The 26,691-nt window shown below is 46.4% G+C and overlaps 1 protein-coding gene across 3 annotated transcripts in view; it reads left to right on the top strand.

Moving 5' to 3' along the window:
* Positions 1-26,691, top strand: part of NECTIN3 (nectin cell adhesion molecule 3) — a 408,487-nt gene that overhangs the window by 159,977 nt on the left and 221,819 nt on the right. For all 3 annotated transcript variants that reach the window (XM_063954784.1, XM_063954783.1, XM_063954782.1), the window contains exon 6: positions 23,846-23,984. In XM_063954784.1, coding sequence (XP_063810854.1) covers positions 23,846-23,984 — 139 coding nt within the window. The remainder of the gene's footprint in view (positions 1-23,845; positions 23,985-26,691) is intronic.

Here is a 26,691-nt window from a genome sequence, read left to right as displayed (position 1 = left end):
GAAGCTGATTGATTGGTTCTTTATCTCTCTCCAAGATTTGATACATCTTCCCCAAAGACACAGATTACATACTAGGTGACATTTGGTTGTTTTATAAATAAATAGAGATAAAGGGCTATATTTGATCAAAGTGTGAAAAGAGATATGGGGCAGGATGCATCAAGGTTAAATGCAGCCAAACGTCCGAAAATGCAGTCTTTCAATCGTAAGTCTCTCAGCACCCCCTGTGGCGCACACGTCAGCCCACACATGCGTAATAGGACTTTGGGTCATAAACCCGGAAGTCCTATCATTGCAATGGACAACTCTTTCCGCAAGAATTGTCCTCCTGCACCACCTCCTCCCTCCACACAGTCCTTCTCCTTCTGCCTCCAGGGCCCTACTCCCCCCTGCACCCAGCTCCTACAGTGTGTGGCTAGTTACTGTGGGCTGGCCTCTCCTCTGGGACCAGCCCTGTGCCCTTCCCGACCCCCACTTTATATGTCGTCCCCCCCCCAGCTCCCCTTTGTCCTCCCATCCCCGTCCCTCACGGCATCCCCTGACCTCTAGCAATTTCCAACCGGGTTCAGCTGAAAATGTACCCTGTAAAGTCTCATTACCTTCCATGCACAGCCTCAGCCAGGGTTGGAGCTATGAGTGGAGTCTGTCTCTTTGTCTTCTACCTAAAGTCACTCACAGAATACCGGGCTACCCTTTTTCCCTCGATCTAATGAGGTGTCAGAGTGAAACGTCACAGCAGATGTCACCGAAAGATTCGCTTTATTGACTAAAGGTGGTCAGCATGCTGAGATTTACTTTAACAGTAAAATCTGAATACAGTTGAACAGATACAAATGACCTACATTATAACATTTCTGGTAGGAATAAGTATCCCATAAGCCACAAGAAGATTTTATTATACAGCAAATGAGGGGTAGTGGTGATCTCTTCGTCCACGTCGCTTACCTGTAAAGAAAGTTACCTACTGTATCCCGCACCACTCCACAAAAGATCAATACTAAGCGGGCTCTGATAAATTATACCAGTCAAGTTATGGTTAAAACATCTATGGAAGTTTTCTACACTAAGGTGACTAAGATGAACCCCACTGTACCATTACATTACTATTAAAATATATAGAAAAAAAACTTACTTAAATTGGGGATACGCTAAAAGGGCTTATTATAACTTTCTAAGAAGAAAAACCCAAATTAAGCAGTAAAACCGGTTTAGCACAAACAAAACACTAGTCCCTTAGAGCACGTGCACGGACAGGTGAGTTAATGAGAGCTCTTTTAATGTTCGTTGCCCGGGTTAACTGTAAACAGATAATTAGTTCTGCCTGGTATACAGTACCATCTATGGGATAGTGCTGCTCCTGGGATCGAACTCTTTTGTTCCGGTAAGTCTGTCAGGTTGTCCTGATCCCTATTCTGTAGTCTCTCTTTTTAACGTGACACAGACTTTACGACTGACTCTTTGTATTCCCCCTTTTTTACGACTGTATAGTTATCCTGTCACTTTTGTAACACTAGAATCGTGGTACACAGAAGGATCAACGTTTCCAGCAATCAGCTATACTGAGGAGGGGTGATACAGCTCTGCTAACTCACTGCCTCTATTGCTAGCGATGAAGCTGTAACTCTCTCTGAGGGTGTTGTGTGTTTAGTTCATTTAAGGTATCTGTAAGGGAGTCCCTTACTGCTGGGGACCGTGTCTTCTGGCTAATGCTGATGTCACACCTGATATTGTAGTGTGAGCTCCGTAATGTAAGTCTATGCTGGGTGCGGCTTGAACTAACCTACTCCTGCAGACGGTGTGGCTCTCAATGTGGGGTGGTGGCAGCTTTTATAGAAAGGAGAACTGTCTCTGAAAGGGCTGCCTACCTAATGGCTCTCAATAGGGCAGACCCACCTCCGTGTTGACTTCACTCCTGGCGTGACCGCTGCGAGTGTTCCTGGTGCTGCTTTTATGTGAGCGATGAGGGTCTTTTGTGGTGAGGTTTGGCCACCCGAGCGCACCTCAGCGGGGATCCATACAGCCGCTGCCGCCCCGCTGTCACTGCTCCCAAGCTGTACAGCCGCTGCAGCTCCGCTGTCACTGCTCCCAAGCTCCGCCTTTATGCCCGCCTCTTCCGAAGCCGCTGTCGGCCCCTGCTACACTAAGGGCTGAAACACACTACCCGGCTTTTGCCGGCCGGGAGAAACCGGCAGAGTCGCTCACACAGGACGGCGCACAGCATCACACAGCATCACACACGGCTCAAAGCCGTCCTGTGTGCGAGACTCTGCCGGTTTCTCCCGGATGGCAAAAAGCCGGACAAAGTTTGTCCGGCTTTTTGCCATCCGGGGAAAACCGGAGTGTGTGTTACAGCCCTAACGAGGAGTGCAGGCTGCCGGACACGCACCACGGTAGATGAAGTCCCGCTGCTCTTGTCAGCCGAGCGCCGGGATCTCCGTAGCCGTCCTCTCTCTGGCGCAGCACACACCGCACCAACGGTCAGTTTCTTCTAGCTCTTTCTCCACGAGCCTGATGTTAGGAGCCCCTGGAGACCGGCGCGCGGCAGTCCCAGAACTTTCTGTTCCTGCGCCGGCTCCAGGGGGATGAGGGTTCCTGCTTGTCCACTGCCACCAATGTTTAACATAACCACAGCATAACTATGGCCATCCCCACTGTCCCCAATGCATGAGGCTACAGTACATAAGACCCTATAGCTGCATCTATACCTATACGTATATATAGAGACATTTACAGGTTGAGTATCCCTTATCCAAAATGCTTGGGACCGGAGGTATTTTGGATATGGGATTTTTCCATATTTTGGAATAATTGCATACCATAATGAGATATCATGGTGATGGGACCTAAATCTAAGCACAGAATGCATTTATGTTACATATACACCTTATACACACAGCCGGAAGGTAATTTTAGCCAATATTTTTTGTTACTTTGTGCATTGAACAAAGTGTGTCTATATTCACACAATTCATTTATGTTTCATATACACCTTATACACATAGCCTGGAGGTCATTTAATACAATATTTTGAATAACTTTGTGTATTAAACAAATTTTGTGGACATTGAGCGATCAGAAAACAAAGTTTTCACTATCTCACTCTCATTCAAAAAAGTCCGTATTTCGGAATATTCCGTATTTCGGAATATTTGGATATGGGATACTCAACCTGTATAATACTCTAGTATCACTCAGTGAGGGTAAGTGTATTTTATACAGATATATGTACATTTTCCTTACTTCTGCTATACTATGAATTATTTCCTACGCATGCAGGACATCTAGCAGGGTAATACAGGTTGAGTATCCCTTATCCAAAATGTTTGGGACCAGAGGTATTTTGGATATGGGATTTTTCCGTATTTTGGAATAATTGTATACCATAATGAGATATCATGGTGATGGGACCTAAGTCTAAGCACAGAATGCATTTATGTTACATATACACCTTATACACACAGCCTGAAGGTAATTTTAGCCAATATTTTTTATAACTTTGTGCATTAAACAAAGTGTGTCTACATTCGCACAATTCATGTATGTTTCATATACACCTTATACACACAGCCTGAAGGTCATTTAATACAATATTTTTAATAACTTTGTGTATTAAACAAAGTTTGTGTACATTGAGCCATCAAAAAACAAAGGTTTCACTATGTCACTCTCACTCAAAAAAGTCCGTATTTCGGAATATTCCGTATTTCGGAATATTTGGATATGGGATACTCAACCTGTACACACATGTTACAGTTATGTGTTAGGGGCCTATTTATTATACACATGTTGTGGTAAATCGATCGATAAATTGTGATGCCCTAAATATGAGTTCTGCTTCCCATTGCAATAGTGATGGTATTAGCCATTGTAGTCTATTGGCTACATATCGCACAATTTACCAGGAGAGAGATTGTCCAGATCCCTCCCTGGTAACAGCCAGTGCCGCCCATGCGCAGTAGGTCCGCAGCATAAAGTTAAGTGATCCCTGATGCGATCACTTTAGATTACACATTGCTGGGATGGGCTGCTATCGGAGTGTCTGTCCCTGGATGTGATTTTTAATAATAATTTTTTAATCTTGGCAGAAAATCATTTATTATAGCCTGAATATTATATTTATCAAGACGAACCTCAATAAACCGTAAATAGGCCCCTTAATGTTGTATTTTTCTTCTCATACACTTTTATCTGCATTTCCCATAGTGTCCTCTATGCCATTTTTTACGTGTGTATGTATGTATGTATGTATGTATGTATATGTAGAGATACATTCAGTGATTTAGGGCCAAAATTTAATTATATCATAGCCCCTCACCCACCCAAACCAAAAAGGTTGTGGAACTATTGGTACTAAGCCTTGGAGCAGTGGGGTGTGATGAGGTCAGTGTCTGGTGAGGCACTGCAGCCATAATGTTCGCTGAGTCCTGCTGATGATTCATACCGCCACCAAGCTGATGCCAGTTATCGATGCCGTCCCTGATGCGGCAGCTTGTGCAGGTGAGGGATCTTTTCAGATCCCTCCCTGCTGTCCCCCCCCACCATTTCACAGCTCTGTGACTGTCCAATGCTGCAGTAATCCACCTGCCGTTGAGCCCTTCACACCCGCTGGGCAGATCCAGCAGCATAAGTCTGCAGCTGCCTTACAAGGTCCCTATCATCCGGGCAGACTCAGCCGAGGTCACCGTGGCTGCAGACATGCCCGCCTCACAGAGAGCATTTCTTATGCTGCCGGCCAGACCAAGCAGCAGTGATTTGCAGTTGCAGAGATTCCTCCTTGCAAGAGAGCCCTCTCACCCCCTGGGGTTCCCAGTGCCTGTAGTGATCCCCACTGCCAGAGAGTCCTCTCATGGATCCATGATCCTCCCCTCCATGGCACTCCCTGCTCACCTGGACCCCCTATCAGCGCTCACCTTGACACTCGGTTATGCAGTGTACAGAGTGGATCCGGGTAGGGTTCAGGGACACTGGGGACCCATAGACAAGTAGCATACAACTATAACCCACAGCTGACAGTGCCGGCAGACACCGTGTGACTTGACCAAGCCGGCTGTGGAGACAGCGGGAGACACATGGGGGTCTCTGAGCCAGTCAAAAACCATTTCCAAGGCAGGTGGGGGACAGAATAACTTACTGCGACAGGGTATGTCCCCTTCTTACCACAGCTTGTGTAAATAATAGGAAAACACATATTCTGAGGCAAAAAATGAATGCTATATAAACAAAAGAAACGTTTTAATTGCTTTGCATTCATTTAATAGTTGGGGGTGAATGGATGGTACACAAATGGTCCTAATTTAGTTCATTGATACATTTTGCAGCATATTCGTGAAGATGAATCCTTTGTGATTTAGAGGAATATTAATAAATGGCTATTGGTAGCTGTTTGGGAAAGTACCACGTCACTTTACCAGACGGAAAGTAGCAGGATGTATTCATGCTGAGACAAGTATCCCCTCCTCCATTATACCTGTCTCTGCTACAGCCATACGAGCAGTTTTAATGGAATTGTTGTCCACGCTACTTCTTAGCAACTGATTATTTATGACTCCCTACTCACCTGGACCCCCGACTGGCGCTCACTTGGACACCTGCCGGTGATTTTACAGAAAGGATCTGGGTGTGGGGACACTGGGTTCTCATCAATTGTCGAAGTGGAAATTTTGAAGTGGGGGTATGGAAAAGTGAAGGTCGCAATAAAAAGGGGCGTGGTCACTCAAAAGGGGGCTTGTTCTTAAGTGTAGTGTACCACACCATATACCCCTTATACACATTATGCACCACAATAGTAGTACCCCTTATACTGGTGCCCCTTTCACATAATACCATACAGTATGAGCCAAAATTCACATTATAAAACACGGTATAAGCTGAAATTCACATTATAGCACACAGAATGAGCCAAAATTCACATTATACCACACGGTATGAGCCGAAATTCACATTATAGCACAGGGTATGACCCAAAATTCACATTATAACACACAGAATGAGCCTAAATTCACATTATAACACACAGAATGAGCCAAAATTCACATTATAACACACAGTATGAGCCGAAATTCACATTATAGCACAAAGAATGAGCCGAAATTCACATTACAGCACACGGTATGAGCATAAATTCACATTATGCCACATGGAATGAGACAAAATTCAGGAAGAGTGACAGCAGGGACATAGGGACAGGGAGAGTAACAGAGAGAGGGACAGCAAGGGCGTACAGTATTGACTTGGGAGAGAGAAAGGTAGCAGGGTAAGATTACCTATTTAGCAGCGGAGGTGCTAAGGATGCTGTGGTCTGCGGTGCGGTGGATGAGGAGGCTGTGGGTGGCATGGTGCAGAGTTGGACTAAGGGCGGCGGCGGGGGGCGGCTGAGGGCGATGTAGCAGAGGGAGGCGGCGGTGCAAGGAGGTGGAGGCTGTGGACGGTGGCACTGCGGCTCCTATGACCGCAGCACTACTATTTCAAATCTGCCAAGGACCGGCAGCCAATCAGGAGGGGGCAGGATGGGAGCAGTGGTGCGGAGCAGGAAGAGCAGGATGGGAGCAGTGGTGTGGGGCAGGATGGAAGCAGTGGTGCGGAGCAAGGAGGGCAGGATGGGAGCAGTGGTGCGGAGCAGGAGGGGGCAGGATGGGAGCAGTGGTGCGGAGCAGGAGGGGGCAGGATGGGAGCAGTGGTACGGAGCAGGAGGGGGCATGAAGGGAGCAGTGGTTTGGAGCAGGAGGGGGCAGGATGGGAGCAGTGGTGCGGGGCAGGAGGGGGCATGAAGGGAGCAGTGGTGCGGGGCAGGTTGGAAGCAGTGGTGAGGGGCAGGATGGGAACAGTGGTGCGGAGCATGGAGGCAGCATGGGAGCAGTGGTGTGGAGCAGGGGGGTAGGATGGGAACAGTGGTCCGGAGCACAGAGGGCAAGAGGGAGGCAGTGGTGCGGATCACAGAGGGCAGGATGGGAGCAGTGGTTCTGAGCACGGGGGCAGGATGGGAGCAGCGGTGCGGATGGGAGCAGTCGTGCAGAGCAGGGGGGCAGGATGGTAGTGAAAGGTACTCGCTTGCTAAGTTATACAACAATCTCACCTGCTCCCTGTAGCTCCCGGGTCCCGGCTGCCGTCGTTCCCTCCATGGATACTGCTCCCAGGGCCGGATTATAGGAGGGGTGACAGGGGCGGCCGTCCCAGGGCCCCCACACATTAAGGGTCCCCACACTCTTGCTATTTAAACTGGAGTACTCCACAGCCGCATAGCAGAGAAGGGAGTGGTTTCCTGCGCTACCCTACACATGGAGGGCAAGACTCCTGCTCCTGGCGCTGAGCACAGCTTCACAGCCTTAAAATCACAATGGGGGAGTGACTGTCACTAGAAGAACGGCATGTCCTGGCAGACACACTACTCCCGCCGCCATCGTGGCTCACCTCTGAAGAGTGTGTGTGTCTCACACTCTCCACCATCCGTGCTGACTCCTGTCCCTCTGCTCCCGGCTCTTCCAACGACAAGTGAGTAGCTGCTGGTGGGAAGGGGGAGGTGCGAGCATGGGAGGCTGGTGGGGGGATACGGGCAGCGGAAATAGTGCTAGCGGGGTGACTCCAGCAGGGTCCGCCCCTAGGCACGTGCCTAGTGGGAAATCTGGCACTGTGTAGATTGTGTGTGTGTGTGATTGGAATGGGGAACAGCGACTGTGAGATTCACTGGGGCAGGGACTGAGGTGAATGAAATAGTCTCTGTAAAGTGCTTCAGTATATGAGAGCGCTATATAAATAACTTAAATAAGGCTCCATGTGTATATTTGGAAATATATTTGTATCAGGCTAAGTGCAAATTATGCAACTTATTTTGAAAGTATGCATCTCCTATATCTATAGCAACTATAACATGAACATCCATAGTATACAATAATAGACAGAGACACTCCACACTTACATCACGTCCACACAGTATATTGAAATAGTTTTGGATTTATGTTTTGTGGTCAGGCAGTACACAGCTGTCAATGCATCACTAGTTTACGCATACCACAGTTCTTAAATGACTTTCTAATAAGCAGTACTCGAAGTGGGGCAGTATGCAACAGTATGGCACCCTGCCACTTACTCGGAGATTGAGCCCAACAACTATTCTAGGACTACAGCCCTCCAGCCTGGTACAATGCGGGGAACATTTTGGGAGTATGCTTCATGCCCAGTGGCTGAACTCCCAGAGACAATGAAGTCCCTCGCCTCAGGGCGCAAGCCCAGAAGGGGCCCCTCCACCACTGCGCCAGGGTACTGGTGGCCGTACAATCACTGCCTCCACAATTTTGGGCGGCGCAGCAATGCAATTAAGTGCCCAGCTACCCTAACCTCAGCCCTCTCCTCCTGTGTAGGGCATACAGGTTAGAAGAGGCAGGACTGGCAACAGGCAGGGTATGCAGGTTTGACAGAGCCGCAATCTGCTGATTGGGGAGACAGGTCAATGCTTTACGAGGAACGTCAGCTGCTCCAAAAGACACAGATGTGAGGCAGTGGACACTGGTGACTGATCACCTCATCATTTATATGTTTAATTGTTGAAATAAACATTTCTCTGATGTTTTTACAATATTACTTCAGGATGAGAGAGGAGGGGAGAAGAGAGTGAGAGGTACAGGAGTGAGAAATGGAAGGAGGGAGTGAGTCGCAGGGACATGCGGTGAGCTAAATTGCTCAGCGGGTACTGTATAGCACCAGAGCCAGATTTACACGCAATATATAAGCCAAAGCGTACATGTGGGCATTATACACAGGTGCAGCAGTATAAACTCCCGGAAATTTGGTGAGTTTTGTTCAGAGATGGGTGGAAAAGATAGGTGCCTCACCTGCCATACACTTTCTACTCCAGAGTTTTGGCTATAAAAATGATTAGAATAATGCAAAGAAGATATTTAAAACATATTCTTTGTATTTTTCATATACTTTATAGAGTCAAAACTCTTGCACAAACGCGGCCACTGCTTCCCTCTATGCATGTGCAGATGGTCTCCTGGGGCCAAACCCTGAAGTTCAGTGACCGGCGCTGATCGCGAAGGACAGCTTTTATCGAGAGAATTGTCCTTTGCGGTACTAAACGCTTATGTTAGTACATACATTAATACATTAGTATCAATGCGATGCGTGGCGGGATGTTCCGCAATTGCTTAGTATATCCCACCCTGTGAGAGGTGATGAGGGTAAGTAAGGAATAGAGGAAGTAAGAGGAACAGAGCTAACATGTGAGACATTAAGGAAAGGAGAAATAAAACAGATATGAGGAAGAGCCGGATAGACACAGGGGCAATAGGGAACACAGGTTGGATAACGTTAAGTATATAATATGTTTTTTTTTATACTAAATAGTGTTAAAAAATATCTAAAATTAATTTCACGTCATCTAAAACTTCTGGGGTTCTAGGTGTACCTCAGACTCCTGAGCATCATATGCAGTTTTCCAAACCCCCACTTCAAAATTTTCACTTAGACCACTGCTAATATTGTCAATGATATATGTGTGATACCAAAACAAAACGAGGCAGCACAGCTCTGACCATCTATCACCTTGTAGGATGCAAAAGTTTTCCCCATATATGCTTTGTCTGTATCTCACTTGTCCTATCTTTTTTAATCCAAAAAAATCTGACTCAAAGGCCCCAGGCAAATAAACACAGTAAGCTTTTAATCAGCTGTGAGGAAAACATATATATGTTTTTCTACCACTAGATGATGCTATTTACCCAAACTATTAGAGTAGAAAGGCCTGTACCTAACAGGAAATTGTGTTTTGTTTTTTAACTAAGCAGATTTATGTGGATTTTCCAGCAGCATGACAAGAAGACTAAAGTAGGGATGGATATCGTAAGCCTGTTATCAAATGGTGGACACGTTTCCAATATCAAATCTTCTGACTAAGCTTTATCCATCATTATCCATCGATGGACTTATCATCAAAATGGGTAGAAACTCGGGATCCACGTGCACAATAGAGACCCATGGCTGGGACACACAATTAACAGCTGTATTCAGCTACGTTTTCACATTGCAAGAACATCACTTTTGCACTATTTGATGGTGGCTAACAACAGAAAGACCACTGCCATCAGAGAAAACATCAATGGTTGTAAACCATCATCTTTCCCTGCCCCTCGCTTGAATAAAGAAGTATATACAGTGGGTCGCCATTTGCTGCATGTATACCTGCCAGAGTATATGTGTAGCAGCCATCACAGTACACACATTTATACCATAGAGATCACTGCTATTTTCCAAAGTAGTGTGCTACAACTACTGGTGATGCAATGGTCAGGGGCAGATTTAGGGGCGAGGCCGCCCCTAGGCGCGAGAGTAACCCCCCTCCCCTCACCTAATTTTCTTATTTTTTTTAATTGGTTATAAGCCCTCATTTGATGATTAGCCAATTTAATAGAATAATAAAACAAAAGCCACTCCTTATGACTTTTTATTTTTAATTAGGTACAGCTTACAGGGGCATCATGTGCATGTGCTACTCGCTTACACAACATTCAAGATAGCACATGGTACAGTACAATGGAAATATTTTGCAGTTACTAGTACTTTTTGAGCCGACAGTACCAACACAAGCATCCAAGTGTCGCCCCCCACAAGTGCCGCCCCTAGGCAACTGCCTTACATGCCTAATTGGGAAATTCACCACTGGCAATGGTTTTATGGACATTTTTTGTGCTCATGTGAAATGGAGGCAATTTTACTGAGGCGATCTGTGCATGAGTCATGTCTTCCAGGGCAGGTCCCGTGATCCGTGAATGAGTCATGTCTTCCAGCGCAGGTTCCATGATTCGTGCATGAGTTATGTCTTCCAGCGCAAGTTGTACGATCCTTGCCTGAGTCATGTCTTCCAGAGCAGGTTCCATGATTCATGCATGAGTGGTGTCTTTTAGCGCAGGTTCCATGATCCATGCATGAGTCATGTCTTCCAGCACAGGTTCCACAATCCATGCATGAGTCATGTTTTCCAGTGCAGGTTCCACAATCCGTGCATGAGTCATGTCTTCCAGCACAGGTTCCATAATCCGTGCATGAGTCATGTCTTCCAGCGCAGGTTGTACGATCCGTGCCTGAGTCATGTCTTCCAGAGCAAATTCTACGATCCGTGCATAAGTCGTGTCTTCTAGCACAGGTTCCACAATTTGTGCATGAGTCATGTCTTCCAGTGCAGGTTACATGATTCATGCATGAGTCATGTCTTCCAGCCCAGGTTACAAGATTCATGCATGAGTCTCGTCTTCCAGCGCAGGTTCCACAATCCATGCATGAGTCATGTTTTCCAGTGCAGGTTCAATGATCCGTGCATAAGTCATGTCTTCCAGAGCAGGTTCTACAATCCGTGCATAAGTTGTGTCTTCTAGCACAGGTTCCACAATTTGTGCATGAGTCATGTCTTCCAGTGCAGGTTACATGATTCGTTCATGAGTCATGCCTTCCAGCGCAGGTTACACGATTCGTGCATGAGTCTCGTCTTCCAGCGCAGGTTCCACAATCCATGCATGAGTCATGTTTTCCAGTGCAGGTTCCACGATCCGTGCATGAGTCATGTCTTCAAATTCAGGTTCCACGATCCGTGCATGATTCTTGTCTTCCAGCACAGGTTCCACAATCCGTACATGAGTCATGTCGTATAGCATAGGTTCCATAATCCATGCATGTGTCATGAGTCATGTCTTCCAAAGCAGGTTCCGTGATTCATGCATGAGTCATGTCTTTCAGCGCAGGTTCCATGATCCATGCATGAGTCATGAGTCATGTCTTCCAAAGCAGGTTCCATGAATCATGCATGAGTCATGAGTCATGTCTTCCAGCACAGGTTCCATGATCCATGCATGAGTCATGTCTTCCAGCGCAGGTTGTACAATCCATGCCTGAGTCATGTCTTCCAGAGCAGGTTCTATGATCCATGCATAAGTCATGTCTTCTAGCACAGGTTCCACAATTGTGCATGAATCATGTCTTTCAGTGCAGGTTACATGATTAGTGCATGAGTAATGTCTTCCAGCGCAGGTTCCACAATCCATGCATGAGTCATGTTTTCCAGTGCAGGTTCCACGATCCGTGCATGAGTCATGTCTTCAAGTTCAGGTACCACGATCCATGCATGAGTTATGTCCTCCAGCACAGGTTCCACAATCCATACATGAGTCATGTCTTGTAGCATAGGTTCCATAATCCATGCATGAGTCATGAGTCATGTCTTCCAGAGCAGGTTCCATGATTCATGCATGAGTCGTGTCTTTTAGCGCAGGTTCCATGATCCATGCATGAGTCATGTCTTCCAGCACAGGTTCCACAATCCATGCATGAGTCATGTTTTCCAGTGCAGGTTCCACAATCCGTACATGAGTCATGTCTTCCAGCGCAGGTTGTACGATCCGTGCCTGAGTCATGTCTTCCAGAGCAGGTTCTACGATCCGTGCATAAGTCGTGTCTTCTAGCACAGGTTCCACAATTTGTGCATGAGTCATGTCTTCCAGTGCAGGTTACATGATTCATGTATGAGTCATGTCTTCCAGCCCAGGTTACACGATTCATGCATGAGTCTCGTCTTCCAGCGCAGGTTCCACAATCCATACATGAGTCATGTTTTCCAGTGCAGGTTCCATGATCCGTGCATAAGTCATGTCTTCCAGAGCAGGTTCTACGATCCGTGCATAAGTTGTGTCTTCTAGCACAGGTTCCACAATTTGTGCATGAGTCATGTCTTCCAGTGCAGGTTACATGATTCGTTCATGAGTCATGTCTTCCAGCGCAGGTTACACTATTCGTGCATGAGTCTCGTCTTCCAGCGCAGGTTCCACAATCCATGCATGAGTCATGTTTTCCAGTGCAGGTTCCACGATCCGTGCATGAGTCGTCTTCCAGTGCAGGTTCCACAATCCATGCATGAGTCATGTTTTCCAGTGCAGGTTCCACGATCCGTGCATGAGTCATGTCTTCCAGTGCAGGTTCCACGATCCGTGCATGAGTCATGTTTTCCAGTGCAGGTTCCATGATCCGTGCCCGAGCCATGTCTTCCAGAGCAGGTTCTACGATCCGTGCATAAGTTGTGTCTTCTAGCACAGGTTCCAAAATTTGTGCATGAGTCATGTCTTCCAGTGCAGGTTACATGATTCATTCATGAGTCATGTCTTCCAGCGCAGGTTACATGATTCGTGCATGAGTCTCGTCTTCCAGCGCAGGTTCCATGATCCATGCATGAGTCATGTTTTCCAGTGCAGGTTTCATGATCCATGCCTGAGTCATGTCTTCCAGAGCAGGTTCTACGATCCGTGCATAAGTTGTGTCTTCTAGCACAGGTTCCACAATTTGTGCATGAGTCATGTCTTCCAGTGCAGGTTACATGATTCGTTTATGAGTAATGTCTTCCAGCGCAGGTTACATGATTCGTGCATGAGTCTCGTCTTCCAGCGCAGGTTCCACGATCCATGCATGAGTCATGTTTACCAGTGCAGGTTACATGATTCGTTCATGAGTCATGTCTGCCAGCGCAGGTTCCATGATTCGTGCATGAGTCTCGTCTTCCAGCGCAGGATCCATGCATGAGTCATGTTTTCCAGTGCAGGTTCCACAATCCATGCATGAGTCATGTTTTCCAGTGCAGGTTCCACGATCCGTGCATGAGTCATGTCTTCCAGAACAGATTCCATAATCCGTGCATGAGTCATGTCTTCCAGCGCAGGTTGTACGATCCGTGCCTGAGTCATGTCTTCCAGGGCAGGGTCTACGATCCGTGCATGAGTCATGTTTTCCAGTGCAGGTTCCACGATCCGTGCATGAGTCATGTCTTCCAGCACAGGTTCCATAATCCGTGCATGAGTCATGTCTTCCAGCGCAGGTTGTACGATCCGTGCCTGAGTCATGTCTTCCAGAGCAGGTTCTACGATCCGTGCATAAGTCGTGTCTTCTAGCACAGGTTCCACAATTTGTGCATGAGTCATGTCTTCCAGTGCAGGTTACATGATTCATGCATGAGTCATGTCTTCCAGCCCAGGTTACACGATTCATGCATGAGTCTCGTCTTCCAGCGCAGGTTCCACAATCCATGCATGGTCATGTTTTCCAGTGCAGGTTCCATGATCCGTGCCTAAGTCATGTCTTCCAGAGCAGGTTCTACGATCCGTGCATAAGTTGTGTCTTCCAGCACAGGGTCCACAATTTGTGCATGAGTCATGTCTTCCAGTGCAGGTTACATGATTCGTTCATGAGTCATGTCTTCCAGTGCAGGTTACACGATTCGTGCATGAGTCTCGTCTTCCAGGGCAGGTTCCATGATCCATGCATGAGTCATGTTTTCCAGTGCATGTTCCATGATCCGTGCATGAGTCATGTCTTCCAGTGCAGGTTCCACGATCCGTGCATGAGTCATGTCTTCCAGCACAGGTTCCACAATCAGTGCATGAGCCAAGTCTTTCAGCGCAGATTCCACAATCCGTACATGAGACATGTCTTCTAGCATAGGTTCCATGATTCATGCATAAGTCATGTCTTTCAACGCAGGTTCCACGATCCATGCATGAGTCATGTCTTCTTGCGCAGGTTCCATGATTCATGCATGAGTCATGAGTCATGTCTTCCAGCTCAGGTTTCACGATCAGTGCATGAGTAATGAGTCATGTCTTCCTGCGCAGGTTCCATGATTCATGCATGAGTCATGAGTCATGTCTTCCAGCACAGGTTCCACGTATTGGAGTAAGTATGATGTTTTCATGCAAAATGCACTTGAATATGTCAAAAGAAACAGTTCAAAAGATAATGGCAGACCAGCCACAGTTGCCAGTTTATTGAGCTCTGGTTCCTTAAACCAATAAGTTTGTTGATTTAAGTGTTTAAGGTATTGCACTACTAAAATAAATATTATTATGCAGACACAGTATATAGGCTGGTTTTTTTTTCTATATCTAAATGCATCAAAAATGATAGCTTTAAAAGCTACAACTTTATAGAGGATTTTTTGCAGATGCACAGCTGCAAAAAAAATCACTCAGCTACATGAACATCAGCCTAGCGTGCAACTGTGAATTAGGCCCATAACGTGATCATGCCATGCCAGGCTCCACATACTGTCTATCCTGGTCATAGAGATGCATAAGGTTGGTATGGCGAACCATCAATATGACCTTGCATTAAAAAAAGTGAGTTGAGGTTTAAGTGCCCACAGAAAGATCTAGGCCTGTGTAGCATCTACTGGCACTGCAGCTCGTGATACTCCTCTTCTGCCTCCTTGCTGCTTCTGCTCTGCTGATTTTATCATGGTGCATAGATGATGAAGTACTGTAGATGATTTGCATACAATTGCTAAAAAATACATAATTCTCCTACATCCACAGTAGCACACATGTTTGAGTCCCTTTTTATAGCATCACAATGCCATATACCAATTGGCTGTGATTTCATCACTCTTGCTTAGTTATGACGGTGGTTTGCAAAATAATACATTTGGTGGTTATGTTTTGGGAAGGAGCCAGAGGGGCGGGAGGGCACAGCGCGCGCCTCTCCTGTGTGTCCCTCCTGGGTCTCCGGCGGCAGCGGCGTGTCTGTTAAATGAAGTGCCGGTTCGTGATCTCTGACTGGCTCACAAACCGGCATTTCATTTGACAGACACGCCACTGGAGACACAGGAGGGATACACAGGAGTGGCACGTGCTGTGCCCTCCTGCCCCTCCGGCTCCTTCTCAAAACTCACAGCAGCAGCAACCCGGGGAGCTCGGGGAGGGTGTGTACCTGGCACTGGGGGGGGGGCATATTTGGCACTGGGGGTATATGTGTACCTGGCACTGGGGGGGGCATATTTGACACTGCACTGGGGGTGTATGTGTACCTGGCACTGGTGGGGCATATTTAGCACTCGGGGTATATTATGTGTACTTGGCACTGGGGGTATATGTGTACCTGGCACTGGGGGGGGGGGCATATTTGTCACTGGGGGTATATGTGTAGCTGGCACTGGGAGGCATATTTGGCACTGGGGGTATATGTGTACCTGGCACTGGAGGGGCATATTTGGCACTGGGGGGGCATATTTGGCAATGGGGGTATGTGTGTAGCTGGCACTGGGGGGGGGGGCATATTTGGCACTGGGGGTATATGTGTACTTGTCACTGGGGGTATATGTGTACCTGGCACTGGGGGGGCATATTTGGCACTGGGGGTATATGTGTACCTGGCACTGGGGGGGGCATATTTGGCACTGGAGGTATATGTGTACCTTGCACTGGGGGTATGTGTGTAGCTGGCACAGTGGGGGCGTATGGGGCACTGGGGGTATATGTGTATCTGGCAATGTGGGGGTATATCTGGCACTGGGAGCACAGCCCTAGCAACAAGCATTACCCCCTGGTTACAAGCACAACACCCAGCTCATGAAATCCCTGGCAACAAGCATTACCCCCTAGCAACGAGCATGACTCCCAATGCATGAAACCCCTGGCAATGAATATTACCCCCTGGCAACAAAGTTGAAACCCAGCACATGATACCTCTGGCAACAAGCATAACACCTAGCGCATGAAACCCCTGGCAACGAGCATGACACCCTGAGCATGAAACCCTCTGGCACCGTGCATGGAACCAAAATCATGAAACCCCTGGCAACGAGCAGGTAGTTTAAAAGTAATTAGAAGCCTTACTGTAGGGCTTAATGTGTAATGGGCATTGCGGTGTGTGGCATAATGTATCATGGACATTGTGGTGTGTGTCATAATGTGTCACAGGCATTACGGTGTGTGGCATACTATATCACGGGCATTGTGGTATGTGGTATGATGTCTCTGGGGCATTGCAGTGTGTGGCATAATGTATAACTGGCATTGTGGTGTGTGTCATAATGTGTCACAGGCATTGTAAGTGCTATAATGTATCAGGGGCATTGCAGCGTGTAGCATAATGTATAACGGGCATTGCGATGCGTGGCATAATGTGTCACAGGCATTATTGTGTATGGCATAATGTGTCGGGGCATTATGGTGTGCGGCATATTGTGTCATGGGCATTATTGTGTGTGGCATAATGTCTAAGGTCCATTTCAGTATGTGGCATAATGTATACTGGGCATTACTATAAGAAGGAAAACTTAAAAATAATGAAAGGGGCATGAATCAGGATTATTTTTTTTCCTGTGGTGGCCAATGTCTGGTCATGCAGGTTGCAAAACTGGGGTATAAGGTAGTCTTTTCCTGCAATGCCATGCCCCTTTATGCAAAGCCACACCCATTTCAGAACAGATTTCCATTACATTAACAACATTTCTTCCTAGCATACGAGACAAAGGGGTAATTCAGATTGGATCGCAGTCTGAATACCTTTGTAGAGTGCGCTCGCGCACCCCGAGGGGGCATGCCAATAGTGTTAGAACGCCGTTGGTGGGGCGCTGATAGAAACAACACAAGCGTGCCCAGACCATTGCGGGGGTGGGCCGCGGCGGCTGCGTGATGTCACATGCTGTTGCTGCGACCCAGGATGCAGCGGGTAGTCCCCTGCCAGAGCGCAGGAGCTGCGCTGGCAGGGAGCAACTCACCGGCTGCAAAAACATTGATATTGATGCTGAGCGGTGCTTTTGCATCCTTGCGGGGAGGTAGGGCCAGACATGCGGGGCAGACTAGCCCTGTGCTGGACGTCCTCCCGCATGTCTGAGAAACTGATCATAGATGTGCAAAATTTAGCACATATTTGATCAGATCTGAATTACCCCCAAAGTCATATGGTTCTAAAAGGATAACTGTACAGCACATAGTGGGCAGTGGCGGAACTACCACCAGTGCAAGCGGTGCCTTGCACTGGGGACCGCCACTGTCAAGAGACCCAAAGCCAGCACGGCATGTAATGAGTCAAACTGACTCATTACATGCTGCTGTGTGTTGCGGGCCACCTCCGCCAACAGAGGAGAGGAGCAGCAGGGATGCAGCGGCCACGGGGGGAAGGAGGAGGAGGGAGCGCAGCAGAGCAGTGTAATTGGTGAAGGCGCCACTGCAGCTGTCCCTCTTCTTCCACATAGGCTGCCCGCCGCCGCTGTGAATGCTGCGGCTCTCGAGTCCCCCTCCTTCCTACTCCTTCTTCCCTGCCCGGGATCTGCCAGAAGCTGCTGCACCGAGGAGCCTGCCTGCCAGCGGTGACAGTAAGTATAATCTGTTCTTTCTTTCTATCTATCTATCTATCTATCTATCTATCTATCTACCTATACTCTGTCTGTCTGCCATAATGTGTAAAAAGGGGGACTATCTGCCGTAATGTGTAAAAAGGGGACGCTGTCTGCTGTAATGTGTAAAAAAGGGGGCTCTGTCTGCCGTAATGTGTAAAAAGGGGGACTGTCTGCTGTAATGTGTACAAAAAGGGGGCTCTATCTGCCGTAATGTGTAAAAAGGGGGACTGTCTGCTGTAATGTGTAAAAAAGGGGACTCTGTCTGCCATAAAGTGTAAAAAGGGGATGCTGTCTGCCGTAATGTGTAAAAAGGGGATGCTGTCTGCCGTAATGTGTAAAAAGGGGATGCTGTCTCCCGTAATGTGTAAAATGGGTATGCTGTCTCCCGCAATGTATAAAAAAGAGGACTGTCTGCTGTAATGTGTAAAAAAAGGGACTCTGTTTGCCGTAATGTGTAAAAAGGGGACACTGTCTGCCGTAATGTGTAAAAAGGGGACACTGTCTGCCGTAATGTGTAAAAAGGGGACTCTGTCTGCCGTAATGTGTAAAAATGGGAATCTGTATGCCATAATGTGTAAAAGGGTCTCTACCTGGTGTAGTGGTGCTACTGTGCACTGTAATTTGAATAATGGAGACTACTGTGCACCGTTATATGAATTGGTACTATTTTGTGGCCACACCCTTTCCCCATGAAGCCATGCCCCTATATTTTTTGCGCGCGCCTATGACGCGCACTGCCCCTGTTTTACATAGGGGGGGCTCCGCTGCCATTTCTTGCACACAGCGCTAAAATGTCTAGTTACGGCACCGTTGCTAGGTATCCATATCCACAGCCACTGAGCAGGTCCTCCTCACCAGATCATCTCCAGAGGTGAGGGGGTGGACTTGGACGGGATGAGGGGGAGGGGTGGGGGCAAAGCATTTTGTCGCACCGGGGCCCACCGCTCGCTAGTTTCGCCACTGATAGTGGGGCTCATTTAGCATGGGATTTAATTCAGTATATCATACAATTCTGAACAGGGCTGTAACTAGGGGTGTGCACATGGTTCAGGCACACAGGCATATCATTGCTGCTCCATGGAACGTGCATATGGCTTTCATGATTCCAGTAACAGAACCTTGCAGCCAGTAGCCCTACAGCAGAGATGCCCTGAGCATCTAAGGAACGTTCCGGACATGCAGTCAGCGGCCTGTGAAACTCTACTTCCCAGGACACGATGTCGCAGTTTTAGGTAATGGGGCCGGAACAGGGGGTACTGCTGTTCTGTTACGGTGTTGATTTTTACTGCAACATAAACATGTACCTGTATGCTTGTATATAATATTTGTGTAACAATGTGAATCCGTGAATTGTTGCAACACATTAAAGTCAACCAAAATAAATTAAATTAAATCAAGAGTTAATAAATTGAAGAAGTCTGTGAATATATAGACACCTTCTCTGAGTGGAGGGTGGCAGCCAATCTGTAGAACCAGTTGTACTCCCACTTAGAGAAATCTGTGAAAGTGGAAGAGAGGCGCCTACTGCGTGTAGTATTTTAGATGATGAGGTGCAATCAACAAACAATAACACTTACATAGTGATGTTCCTGTGATAAATTCAATAAACTTATCTGTGTTTCTTAGTGGTGGTCAGTAGTTATTGGTATTATACAGTGCGGTTGTTTCCATTATATCGATATAAAAAAAAAAGTGACACAAATCAGTAGCATTTTCTCCTCTTTTGTCTGGTGTGAGAGGATGCCCAAAATTAAGATTAATATTTTGACTAGATCAAAGGTTCAGGTGGCTTGGCTCTTCTTAACCTGAAGGTATACTACAATATTTAGCTGTGCAGTTGACACGTTTGGTCTCCTGGGTACAGTGTTCTCCAACGTTGGTGTTTCTGAATTCATTATAAGGTTTCTATACAGGTCTACAATTTCAGTAGGGTTATAATATTACTATGGTTGTTTTTTTTAAATATGGCCCTCATTCCGAGTTGATCGGTCGCAAGGCGAATTTAGCAGAGTTACACACGCTAAGCCGCCGCCTACTGGGAGTGAATCTTAGCTTCTTAAAATTGCGACCGATGTATTCGCAATATTGCGATTACTAACTACTTAGCAGTTTCAGAGTAGCTCCAGACTTACTCTGCCTGTGCGATCATTTCAGTGCTTGTCGTTCCTGGTTGACGTCACAAACACACCCAGCGTTCGCCCAGGCACTCCCACCGTTTCCCCGGCCACTCCTGCGTTTTTTCCGGAAACGGTAGCGTTTTCAGCCACACGCCCCTGAAACGCCGTGTTTCCGCCCAGTAACACCCATTTCCTGTCAATCACATTACGATCGCCGGAGCGAAGAAAAAGCCGTGAGTAAAAATACTATCTTCATAGTAAAGTTACTTGGCGCAGTCGCAGTGCGAACATTGCGCATGCGTACTAAGCGGATTTTCACTGCGATGCGATGAAAAATACCGAGCGAACAACTCGGAATGAGGGCCAATGTACCTACAATTAAGACACAGGGCGGGATACATCAAGCACCGCATTTTGAATCATGAGCGGATTCAGTTTTACTCGGTTTTACTCGGTTCTCAAAACCGAATCTTATTGACTCACTGATGTGTAACGAAGATTTCTGAATTCTATTATCATGTGGGATTTATATCTGGTTACTGTTATCATTCAGGGTGCTGGGGAAACCAATTGCTTTTTTTCTTGCTCAGAAATACCCCTTCCTTTCGAGCACCTGAATGATATCACTAAGCTAATTGAGCATCTACCAATATATATGTCTGTTGTGAGAGGCAGAGAGGTTCCTGCATTAGGAGGAGGTGCAGGCCCTGACATGCCACATGGAGCATTATGGGGTTGCTCCAAGGTAGGTAGCTCTTAGCTTAGACATATTTTAGTAAGGAGCCATTATCATGTGGCTCCTTGCTGGTTAATATTAGACCCAGATTGGGGTAATGGAGGTGTGAGGTGTGGTGCATCTGGACTGGCTGAGCTGGATGGCTTTAGTGTGGCATACCTTTACATTCTATTAACACTTTTCACTTATTAATTTTCTAACACTATTTCTCTATTTTAATTACATTTCATGTTTGTATCACCCTCTCTATAGCCTCGGCTTCCTAAATACTAATTTATTAACACTATAGTTTTTTACACTGGTATGCCACGCTGGGCTTTCTGGCTCATTCTGGTGTTTTGGGGTGCCACACCCTGCACCTAGATATAGCGCTAGGGACCCCAAATATACAGAGAGGCCTTGATGCGGCTTTGGGGCTTAACCACACATTTGCGCAAATATGTGTAACGAAGATCTCTGAATTCTATTATCATGTGGGATTTATATCTGGTTACTGTTATCATTCAGGGTGCTGGGCAAACCAATTGCTTTTTTTCTTGCTCAGAAATACCCCTTCCTTTCGAGCACCTGAATGATATCACTAAGCTAATTGAGCATTTACCAATCTATATGTCTGTTGTGAGAGGCAGAGAGGTTCCTGCATTAGGAGGAGGTGCAGGCCCTGACATGCCACATGGAGCATTATGGGGTTGCTCCAAGGTAGGTAGCTCTTAGCTTAGACATATTTTAGTAAGGAGCCATTATCATGTGGCTCCTTGCTGGTTAATATTAGACCCAGATTGGGGTAATGGAGGTGTGAGGTGTGGTGCCTCTGGACTGGCTGAGCTGGATGGCTTTAGTGTGGCATACCTTTACATTCTATTAACACTTTTCACTTATTAATTTTCTAACACTATTTCTCTATTTTAATTACATTTCATGTTTGTATCACCCTCTCTATAGCCTCTGCTTCCTAAATACTAATTTATTAACACTATAGTTTTTTACACTTGTATGCCACGCTGGGCTTTCTGGCTCATTCTGGTGTTTTGGGGTGCCACACCCTGCACCTAGATATAGCGCTAGGGACCCCAAATATACAGAGAGGCCTTGATGCGGCTTTGGGGCTTAACCACACATTTGCGCAAATATGTGTAACGAAGATCTCTGAATTCTATTATCATGTGGGATTTATATCTGGTTACTGTTATCATTCAGGGTGCTGGGGAAACCAATTGCTTTTTTTCTTGCTCAGAAATACCCCTTCCTTTCGAGCACCTGAATGATATCACTAAGCTAATTGAGCATTTACCAATCTATATGTGGGTTATAATATTACTATGGTTGTTTTTTTTAAATATGTACCTACAATTAAGACACAGGGCGGGATACATCAAGCACCGCATTTTGAATCATGAGCGGATTCAGTTTTACTCGGTTTTACTCGGTTCTCAAAACCGAATCTTATTGACTCACTGATGTCACGTGTTTTGGATAGCCAATAAGATTCTGTTTTGAGAACCGAGTAAAACCGAGTAAAACCGAATCCGCTCATCACTTGATGCATCCCGCCACTGATCAGTGATTATCAGCCAATCGATGGCCACGGTTATCATCCAAATGAGAACGCCTTGCCTGTATGGTAGTGTTACTGGCATGCACATAATTAGAATGCTGCTGCTCGGAGCACTGCACTGTATTGTGCACAGAGGAAAGAGGCGGCAGCATGACTAGGCGTGTATCCCAACGCCCGGGACAGTTCACTAAGAAGTCCTGACCTTCTCACACTGTGCCTCTGTGTGATCACCAGAAATCATAATATTAAGCATTATGGCAGCATGTTCTGTGACCTTATTGGCATACTGTTTAATGGTATTCGGACTCCAGGTCGACACCATAAAGGTCAATACACCTTAGGTCAACACCAATTGGTCGACACACCTTAGGTCGACACCTTCAATATGTCGACATGGACAAAATTTTCACATGGACAAGGTCGAAATGGAAAACTGAACTGTTCCATACTTTACGATCCATGTGGACTACAATTATGACGCAGCGGTAGTGGAGCGAGGCACCTTGCGAGGGGACACGGTGCACTAGTTGGGGTTCCTGGTCACTCTACGAAGAAAACGACACTAAAAAAACATTAAAAACTCATGTCAACCTTTTTCCATGTCGACCTTTTGTCCATGTTGACCTATTTCAGGTGTCGACCTAAGGTGAATCGACCTTTTTGGTGTCGACCTGGAGTCCCATGTCCCTGTTTCACAATATTGCTTCACTATATATATACACTACTGTGCGGTGTAATGTGAAAAAAGGACACTACTGTGCGGTGTAATGTAAATAACGGACACTACTGTGCAGTATAATGTTCGGTGTAATGTGTATAACCAACACTACTGTGTGGTGCAATGTCTGTTACCGACACTACTGTGTGGTGTAATGTGAATAGCGTGCTCCACATAACTCACCAGGAAATTGGTGCTGCAGCCATTTTTTCAGATATATGCGCATGCTCAGTAGAGAAATCACCAAGAGATTTTACGCAAATACAGAAAACGATGGCACAGGGCTGTACTGGGGTGTGTGAGTGGAGCTGCACATGTCGTTGCTTGGTGGCCATGTTCCTCTGCATGACATCACAACATCATACAATTAGGGGATGGGACCGGCAGAGAGAATCATGGGGCAAGCACCTGCAAGAGGGGGTTACAGCATGGAGAATACATTCTGGCCCCCTCCACTCTTCAAACCGCCCTGTCAGGACAACATCAGATTCATATTAATAACCAAACACATAAGCAGATAATTAAGATGTTTAGATAAAATGAGTGGCCGTCTGATAAATATGTTGTGTTACAGATTACCCATTACTGGACACCTCGTCATTGGCTGCAGCTGGAGCAATAATCGGAGTGGTCCTAGCTCTTTTTCTCACGACAGTGTTCATGACAGTGCTCCTGACCCCTGGGAAAAAAAGAGCCTCATACTTCCATACAATGTGAGTATTTATTGCAGCAGCCGTTATATACTGTACTAAATAAAAAAAAATAGTGGATAAAGACACTTAACATACTGTCAGATAGCTTAATACTCAATAATGCATTTTGCCACCAGAATTCATGCCTGAAAGCTTACTTCTGCTTTTTTTTTTTTTGCGGGGGGGTTAGTGGTTCCTTAATGTTTACAATCAGTGGCAAACGCAGGATTTGCATGGGAGGGTTTCCAGAACTGGGTGGAGCCAATCACGGGGGAGGGGACTGTGGTGACCCAGTATATGCTGGGTCCGTAAAACTAGTGTGTCTGTGTGTGTGTGTGTGTGTATGTATATGTATGTATATATATATATATATATATATTCTATATCTCTACACATATATATATATACCGTGTATATATATATATATATATATACACACACATACATATACATAGCATATTAAACATGCATACATATATATATATATATATATATACACATACAGTACACGTGTATATATATATACACATGTATATATATCATATATGTGTGTGTGTGTGTGTGTGTGTGTGTGTGTGTGTGTGTGTGTTTATATGTATGTATGTATATACATGTGTATATATGTATGCACATGGATATATATGTACTATAATTAAAATAAAGTAAACTTTTATTGCACTTTCAAGTGCCACCAGGAAGACAGCAGGCTGCAGAGGACGCTAGACAGCCATTAATAATACTCATGCAGCTTTTTTTTAGTGGAGGGGGGTTTCTGGGTGCTCGGAAACCCCCCCCTGGGTGCGCCACTGATGTTTACAATGTAAACAAGCTCCAGTATAGCAGATGGCTAAATGTAGTAATCAATCTCATCATGCATTTGGTGGCACGAAGATAGTAGAACTAATTAAAAATATAGCAACAATTAGGGTTCATTGACAAATAAGACCCAATAAGATTGCAGTCATAATTTTACTAAGCTCAAATTTTGTTGAAGCAATGAAAAAAGTCGGTTAAAACAGACATGGTGACCTGATATTTGGGGTGTATAGCTTGCAGCGCTTTACCAAAATAAGATTTGTGTAACTTGTCCTGGGAAATTGCAGGGTATTGGCTTTTACTGTGGTGACTACCCTGAAGATTGGAGGTGCTTCAGGATAGGTAAGTCAGTGCCATACATGGGCATAGTGGTTGCGGGGAGTGCCATTGCTGTGGATCTCACAGGCTTTGAGGGCCCACCTCTGGGTCTTGACTCAGCTATATACAGGTCGCAAAGTTGTCTACAAGGTTACCGGTATTGCCTGCTAAACACTGTGTGGCATAATGTGAACTAGGGGCACTGTGTGGCACGTGTACTGGCAGCAGTAAAATGTGCCATATTGATAACTTGGGATACAATAATATGGCATAATATGAACTGTGTAACACCGCAGACTATGACTTTGCCTTACCGGACCTGGCACTGTCGAATGATCTGATGGGGCGCTCTTGCTGGACACTACAGTACACATAAACATATTGAGTCCAGTTAGCTGCTGGTGCTTTTGTCAGGCAGGCGGGCAGCGGTAACAGTGCAACTGCCGGAGAGGAGGAGACAGAGGACCTGGTGTGTAAAGGGGCCAGGGGCGTTTTAAGAGAGGAGGAGGCCCATGTTCAGCCTCCTCCGTTCGGGCCCCCTCCTCTCTGCCAGGAGCGCTGTAGAGTCTGAGTTCTAGAGGGCTCAGATTCTACTGCGCATGCTCAGACCTCCGGGAAAATGGCGCGGCGGCCATTTCCCTGAGATTTCTCTACTGCGCATGCGCAGAACTCCGTGAAAATGGCCGCTGAGCCATTTTTACTGTGTTCACAGCGCTGCGGATGCCGGCGCTGGACTTAGGAGGGGTGAGTATTTTAAAAATGGGTGCAGTGTGTGCGGTGTGAGCCCCCTCTGGACTCAGGGCCTCATGTGCACCTCACACACTGCACCCATTATAGAAACACCAGTGAAAGGGGCGTGCTCCCATGTGTCTGCAGCACTGGGAGCCACCATGTTTGCAGACCAACAGTCTCTGTGGCCATTCGCTGAGCTCAGCGTTATGCTCAGTCCATTGGGAGGCAGCTTCCTCTTACAAAAGGGGTCAGCCCACTCTTGCATGCTGCTAGTGCTTTATGTTACTGCCTAGAGCAAAATCTCCAGGTCTGAGCTCCCTCAGGTTCCCCGTTGTTTTTCCCGTGATCCAAAGGGTCTCTAACTCTGTAGTACAAGTCTGCCTGTCATTCTCCACTGCACCCCTGCCAGAGGTTCCTCTGTTCTGCAGTCCACCCTCCGGGCATAGAGGGGTTCCCTAGTCATCCACAGTGCCCTCCAGCCACGACTTTCCAGCATCCATTCTTCAACAGTAATATTCAGTGATTTTCAGTCACGTCAGCGCAGCATTCATTCTTCAGCAGAAATATCCAGTGTTCTTCAGTCACGTCACCGCAGCATCCATTCTTCAATAGTAATATACAGTGTTCTTCATCCACGCATGGTCAGTATTCAGTCTTCAGCAGCGTTCTTTGAGTTCCTCAGCAACATCACTTCAGTGTACATTCTCTCAGACCCATCCATAGTATTGTAGCCTTGTTCTTAAAGTTCTGTTCTTTAGTTACTCATCCTTGAACCTCAAATTATTTGAGAAGGAACAACATCCATCCTCCTCAATTTCTCCCTGCTCCTGTAGCCACTCCTCCAACAAATACCCAGCCTACG

The sequence above is a fragment of the Pseudophryne corroboree genome, chromosome 2 (assembly GCF_028390025.1).
Source record: "Pseudophryne corroboree isolate aPseCor3 chromosome 2, aPseCor3.hap2, whole genome shotgun sequence".
Classification (NCBI taxonomy): Eukaryota; Metazoa; Chordata; class Amphibia; order Anura; family Myobatrachidae; genus Pseudophryne; species Pseudophryne corroboree.
The sequence above is the reverse complement of the archived record's forward strand: the minus strand, read 5'-3'. Positions and strand labels throughout refer to the sequence as shown.